General features: G+C 46.9%; 1 protein-coding gene across 2 annotated transcripts; it reads right to left on the reverse strand.

The window, feature by feature from the left end:
- Positions 1-993: 993 nt before the first annotated feature.
- YIPF5 (Yip1 domain family member 5) lies at positions 994-7,060 on the reverse strand. Of its 2 annotated transcripts, none has more exons than XM_008629030.1 (5): positions 6,952-7,060; positions 5,607-5,779; positions 4,553-4,698; positions 2,849-3,030; positions 994-2,025 (listed from the first exon to the last, which is right to left on the reverse strand). In XM_008629030.1, the coding sequence occupies exons 1-5, from the start codon at positions 7,050-7,052 to the stop codon at positions 1,863-1,865; spliced, it is 765 nt and encodes a 254-aa protein (XP_008627252.1). In that variant the 5' UTR covers positions 7,053-7,060; the 3' UTR covers positions 994-1,862. The 2 variants fall into 2 exon arrangements, with proteins under 2 accessions (XP_008627252.1, XP_017583745.1); XM_017728256.1 differs by having other exon boundaries at positions 5,607-5,833; positions 6,952-7,019.
- Between the last annotated feature and the right edge of the window lie 6 nt (positions 7,061-7,066).

Raw genomic sequence — 7,066 nt, forward strand, 5'->3', positions numbered from 1 at the left:
GTTTGGGGGGATAACAAAAGTGGGTTTAAAAAGGCAACTCCAGCATTTGTTTGAGTGCTTTAAACTGAGCAACACAAGAGCCAAAGCAGGATGGGAGAAGTGGTACTGGCACTTCATCTGAAACCCAGGTGAGAAGGATGGGGGGACAGACTATGGGGGAGTTCAGATGTGGAAAGAAAAGTCCTACTAATTCTGAAAGGCAAATGTGGGAGTAGAGAACTACAGTCCAATCCTGACATTCTATGGGATGGGGAGATTGAATCATCTGAAATGTAACTAAAATTGAACCAAGGACTAGGACAAAACTTCATTACAGAAAATCAATAGGATTGATTTTGGAAAGGCAATAAAGAGTCAATGCAATCACATTAATTAATGTACCAGAAGTTTGGGATACTTAAGACAACCACTCTAGACATAACACTGTTTTTATCAAAGTCCTCCATGAAGTCAAGTGTTTGACCTCCTGCTCTCATCTGCTTCTCTCTGCTCCCCAGAGACCACTTAGAAATCCAGTTACAAACTGCTGCATTCTGTGCTGAGGAGCACAAAATGCTCCTGGAAACTCCTGGGTCAAACCTCACTGCTGGAGCAGAACGTGCAGTGTCCTCCACTGCTGACTTTGTGAGCATTTAAATCTAAATAAATCCCTTTTCCTATGGTTTCTCCAAACTCAGCAGCCCTATTGCCAGGGCAACACTGAGTTGTTTTTCCTGTGCACTGAAGTTTGCTCATGCTGTGGCAAAAGAAAACGTTATTTTTAAGAGTTTAACACCCAGGTGATCACCCTGGAGAGCACCTAATTAGGCTCATTGGTAATCAATGCCATTGATCTGCATGGACACAGGACAGGGGCTCCTTCCTGCTCTTCACTGACTGAAGCAAACGCCAAATCCACCCAGTGAATTCAATTTTAAATGTGATTTTGTTTCAACATGAAAGTTTCTATTTTAGTAAGTGAACATCAAAAATAAAGATTAGGAAAATCAAACACCTTTTTCAAAATTTAAGGAAAATTTAATCAATATGCCTTAAATTATTTTACAGTAACTACAATACTGACGAGCATAACGTTTTCCAAATGGTGTTTTCCTTGGAAGTACTGCGAGAGAGATTCCTCTTCATCCAGCAGAATGTGCACCATGAGGGAAGGAACCTCTGTCGAAGTCCTTCAGAAACCCCAGTTAACATAAAGCTACAGACACCCCAATGTGGTCATGTTTCAAGTGTGACAGAATTACAGATCCCTTTCACTTTTAAGCATCTGTTTTCTACTTCATAATTTAAGTATCTTAAATCCTGAAATACTCTCACAGCAAATGAACAAATAACTGAGACTGAAGAGCTTAGGAGGATGTTGGTTAAAACACAGGAAATACTCTAATTACTTTTGTTCATTTGTGCATTTTTGGTGAGAGGGGTCAGGAAACAGGTTCCTCGTTCCTGCAGATTTATCCAGAGTCCCCCAAATCCACAGCAGCTCCTTTAACTGTTTTGGATAAAAATCTACCAATTTATAACTGCAACCCTTCGCCCTCCCCTACAAAACAAAACGAACAAAAATCACAACCCTCAAATAAACAACCAAAAGTTACTTTTTTTCTAAAGGTCTAGGAATGGGAAAGAAATCACAGGAACTTGATAAGCATGAACACGTATTAAAGCTCTGGACTCCCCAGGTCATTGAAAACAGTATTCAAAGTCCTAAAAAAGTGAACACGAGACATTTTCCATTGTTCCAGGTGATTCAAACAGGTCTAAGTTTCATGATAGCAACACGAGACAGTTGTTTGCAGCTGTTTCTGGTCCATGTTCCAAGCTGGGATTTTCCTTTTGGCCCCCTGGAGTCCCCCAGAGTCTGTTCAGAAGACGGAGATGAGGGCGAACACTCCATACAGCAACGCACAGGGATAGGCTACGAGCAGCTGCTGGCCCTCCATGGCTAAGGCAGAGATAAAGATCTTGGAAGCAGAAAAGCTGCACCAGCCAATAATTCCAGCCGTGAGAATAATCCCCATCATCCCCCTGGGAAGGCAGAAAGAAGAGAATTCCTGTGAGCCTCGCGTATATCCACCTGTAGGAGTCACACCTGGACTCATCCAACAGCGTGTGCAGGTTCTGGGATGAATTTTAGCATTTGGCAGTAAATGAAATATTCCCACTAAAAGCACTGGGAAAGCACTGGCACAAGCTGCCCAGAGCAGCTGTGGCTGCCCCATCCCTGGAGTGTCCAAGGCCAGGTTGGACAGGGCTTGGAGCCACCCGGGACAGTGGAAGGTGTCCCTGCCCATGGCATGGGGTGGGACTGGATGAGCTTTTCCAACCCAAACCAGTCTGGGATTCTAGAATTTTAGAACAATATCAGTCAATTATGACAGTAGAAAGCCCCCTCAAAATTAACTCTGTGCATATGAAATGTCAAAGCAATGAGTAAAAGAACTGTGCCAAGCTGTTTCTTTTCAGTCTCTAAGCTCACAGAGCTAAGAGGAATCATTCTCATTTTCTTCTATTTGTAAAATCCTAATTTGCATCTTCAATAATAATTACTTTTAGACTTTACAGGTACTGAGACCTGTCAGATTCAGAGCTGGCTGAAAACAAACCTGAGATTGCTCTTGAAGTTTACGTATTCAAAAGATGTTAATTGACTTAGAGGTAAAGCCAGGATTCACCCCCCTTTCCCCAGTAAGTACCTGAAGCCATTAACAATTAATTCTTGCCCTTACTAAAGATTCCTGTCATATTCAAACTACACACACCTTCAGCACTGAACGTGAAAATTCCTTTCAATGATTTCCTTCCCATCTCAGGAGGAATCTCTGCCCAAGGTACAAATGCAAGCACTTACTGCAGTGAGAAGACGATGGCGAAGGAGGAGAGCAGGATCATGGGCAGCAGGCAGTAGCCCAGCACGCTGGCCACGCAGCCGAAGGACACCCCGGTCATGCTCATCAGGTTCAGGAGGCAGAACATGCCCAGGCAGCCGATGGCACTGATCCCATACACGTACCCAAACTGGATCTTGCCAGCCTGCAGCCGGGCACAGGATGGGGTCAGGATGGAACCAGCACAGGGATGGGGTCAGGGAGCAGATCTACCCACCCTGGGACACAGCGGGTGGTGGGCACAGGCACTGCCCCCAGCCCCCTCACTCCCATGCCACAGGGAGTGTTTCCCCCAGCACACCTCACGCTCCAGGAGCCTGGAATTTCTCCTGTCTCTATGGATCTTAATGAACAGGTTCTGATCTGATTGTTATTCTCTGATCTCAGCCCAGGAACTGTTCAGGGTTTAATCAAGGACTTCTCATGCTGATTGATTACTTGCAATAATAATCTTTACAGAACTGGTGTGTAAAGACAACAAAAGTGTAATTCAGGAACTTTTTGACAAACCCAGAGCTGAAGTCCTTTAATTTGTGGCAGAATGCACAAAGTTACAGCACAGGGAAAATTATTTTAAAAATCCCAGAAACAGCTGAAGCTGAGCTGCCAAGCACTGGGTGTGAGCTCAGGATTAGCTCAGGGAGATTTTAAAAAGCCAAAGCCAAACTTTGCTTGTTCACAAGCACAAGGGAAGCATGTGTGGGTTATGTCTGTGTGTTTAGGTCATCTCCTGGTTTTCATCTCCTGGTTTCTGGCTGAGACTGATGCTTCCCTTACAGCACCTGCCAAGGCACCCCTGCAGGACATGGGGCTGTGCAGCTTCCAGGGTGTCCCCCTCCAACAGCTTCCAAACTGAACGTACTTAGACCCAGCTCTCCTGTTCCCCAGGCAGCACAGGAAGCAATCACACCTGCTGCGACCTTTGTGCCAGGCTCAGCCCACTTCCTTTTACTACATTTCATGGATGTTTTTAAAAAGCACACAGGAGAAATAAATTCTTAGAAAAAGAAAATTCAAACATATCTATTATAAACATGTTCATTAATTTGACTGGCCTAGTTTCCATAAATAAAAGTTACTTATTAAAGTAGGTTTGAAGTCCCCTTGGTACCAAAGTGTGTTTTAACTGTCACAGCAATGTGCAATTTTAGGCAGAAATTAAAAGCAGTGCCTGAAGCACCTAAAGCTGAAACAGATTAAAACCCCTGAAGCTTTCAATGCCAAGGAAGAGTTTGCTGTCATCTCATCATTGACACCCATGAGTCATTAAAGCACAATCTTATTCCAATTAAGCTCAATTAGAAAAACTTGTCAGGCTTCAGCAGTGCCTGGCCCATTAAACAATACAAACAGTGTGAAAGCAGGTTTGCTCCAGAGTGACCTGACACTGCAAGTCACACCTGATGTGTCAGTACTCATCCATCCCAGCAGTGTGAGAGGCCCTGGTGCCTCTTCCATTCACATACAAATGGCTGTCCTGTGCAGGGCGAGGAGCTGGACTCTGATGATCCCTGATCTCTGATGATCCAGCTCAGGACACCCCATGAAAGGGATGTGTTTTCCTGGCCTCCACACCAAGAACTGCAGTAACCCTCCGGGTAATGCAGCCCCTGTCCCAGCGTTCCCCAGCACATCCCTGCCCAGCAGCCCCTCTGGCAGCATCTCACCAGCAGCAGGGTGGCTCCAAAGGCCAGGCAGAAGACCATGGGCCCGGCCAGGTCCGTCTCGTTCATGATGCTGCCATCGGCCACCTTCAGGGGGTGCAGCACCGTTAGTGTTTTCTGCCAGATGTGGTCAAAATTGATCCCCAATTCTGCAAGTGAAGAGAACATGGATTTCATTTCTTCCCTTTCTGGCTGCCCCACTTGCTCCACTCTTTGTCTTCCCTGCTTCTGCACTTCCCATCTCCTCCAGATCCATGATGGCACCAGAGAATTGAGCCATCCCCTCTTTCCTCCTGCTGCCTCCACACGTTCCGGGTCTCAAGTACTGGCAAGTGCCCAGGTGGTTTCTGAAGGACCAGGTAAGAGCCCAAGCACAGAGTTCTGGGTTCACAGAGGTCCCTACAGCCCAGTTCCCTGATCCTGTTTCATTTATGCAAATAAAGTAATATTTTTAATAAAAAAGCCCTGAGGGTGGAAGGTATCATGCCTGGGGACAGGTGTGACAGATGCCTGTCTCACCTCCCAGTAACAGTGAGGGTTTATTCAGCTGTTTGGAACTGAAAAAATAACAGAAATAAGCTGGAAACTGATCCCAGCAAGCCAGACTGTAGCTGAATATCCAGCCTGGCACTTTGCACGGGCTGTACTCCACACAGGCATTTCTGCAGTGTTTAGCATTCCTTGTTAGCAATGAAACATTCCAGTTCTAACCAAGAATCAACTCAAAGGACCTGCAGCCACTTATTTTACAAAGTGGGCAGTTACAATTATTGTTTGCAACAAGAGAATTATTAAGTGTTTTGTCACAAAGTCAGGTCTCCCAGTTAATTGAGTTAATCTGCCTCAGAGCAGCTGGTGTGAAGCAATAAAGTGAAATTTACAACTGCAGAAGTTCGCACAAGAACAAGGATTTCACATGCCAAAATACAGGTTAAAAAAAAAGCAATGAGAATTTCAAATTTACTGAGCACTACCAGCAGCAGGGAATCCACACACTGCTACCAACTTATCCCCAAACTAGGAGGCGTTTTGGATTTAGGCCATAGCAAAGTTATACCTTCTAATAGCGGAGGCTCATCCTCAAAATTGCTTCCATAAAAAGACTGTGCTGAGGCTGGAGTGTAGCTCTGTGGTGGCTGGTAGATCTGCCCCGTGTAGGGCTGCTGATGCTGCATCATGTCAGGGGGGACAAAGCCACCCTGCTGGGGGTACTCGTAGCCTCCATAGTGCCTGCAAAGCACAACCCCACATTAGGGCACACCTGAGCTGCTGCTGCAACACCTCCTGCAAGGCAAAGCTTGTTCCAGTCAATACATCACAGCAAACCCTTCCTTCTGACTTAAAAAGTCCCATTACATGGTCCCATACCAGGTCCTCCATGAAAAAACCCAATCAAAGCCACCCTCTGCCCCAAACAGACTCTTCAGGTATTCTTGCCACTAATCTTTCCCACGTCTAACCACAGAGATTTCCATAAACATCTCCAAAATCTTTAACTATGGAAATAGAAAGAAGGAAAATGCAGAACTCCTTGTGTTAGCAGAAGCCAGCCCCAGCACAGCCCCGTGATCCTGTCCAGGTCACAAATGGCACTGACCTGCTCCGTCCATCTCAGGGATCACACGGAGGGATCAAAGCCCTCAGCCCGAGGCTGGATGTTCACACAGGATCCCCCCTGACCCAGGAACACCCACCACACCTCCCTGCTGCAGCCTGGGAGTCACCTGGACATTGCAGGCTCAGTTAGGTGACACTAATTTCTAGTCCCCAAGTGAGTGACTGGAGATGGAGCTGCAGAAGAACAGTATTTCTTCTCCCAAGGACATGCAGATCACTCACATAATTAAGATTATTCATGCAACTTGTCCTTCAATCATCTAGCACTTGCTCTAAAATCTACCAGGCAGAGAATTCAACACAAAATTCCTTCAGGTCTCCATTTACAGACAGTGAGTTCAGCTCTCCCTCAAACAGAGCAACTGGGACTCATTTACAGAAACCAGCAGTTGGCTGAAGTGCCAAACCTTTCCTGGATACACAGACTATCCCAAAAGTATCCTAAGGAAGCCTAAAGGAGAGCTGGAGAGGGACTTTGGACGTGAGCCTGGAGTGCCAGGACAAGGGGAACGGTTTCCCGCTGCCAGAGGGCAGGGTTAGATGGCATATTGGGAAGGAATTGTTCCTGTGAGGGTGGGCAGGCCCTGGCACGGGGTGCCCAGAGCAGCTGTGGCTGCCCCTGGATCCCTGGCAGTGCCCAAGGCCAGGCTGTTCACTGGGGCTTGGAGCAGCCTGGGGCAGTGGGAGGTGTCCCTGCCCGTGGCAGGGGTGGCACGGGCTAAGAGTTCAGGTCCTTCCCCCCGAGAAGCCGTGACCCCGCGGGGCCTGCGGGGGACACGAGTTACTTGCTGTACGGCCGCCCGCTGTAGTCGTAGGGCTGCGCCTGGTCCTCGATGCTGTAACTGGTCTGAAAGAACTCGGTGTTGAAGCTGTCGAACCCGGACATCGCCTCCTCTGCAA

Source organism: Corvus brachyrhynchos, unplaced genomic scaffold (assembly GCF_000691975.1).
Source record: "Corvus brachyrhynchos isolate BGI_N302 unplaced genomic scaffold, ASM69197v1 scaffold21, whole genome shotgun sequence".
Classification (NCBI taxonomy): Eukaryota; Metazoa; Chordata; class Aves; order Passeriformes; family Corvidae; genus Corvus; species Corvus brachyrhynchos.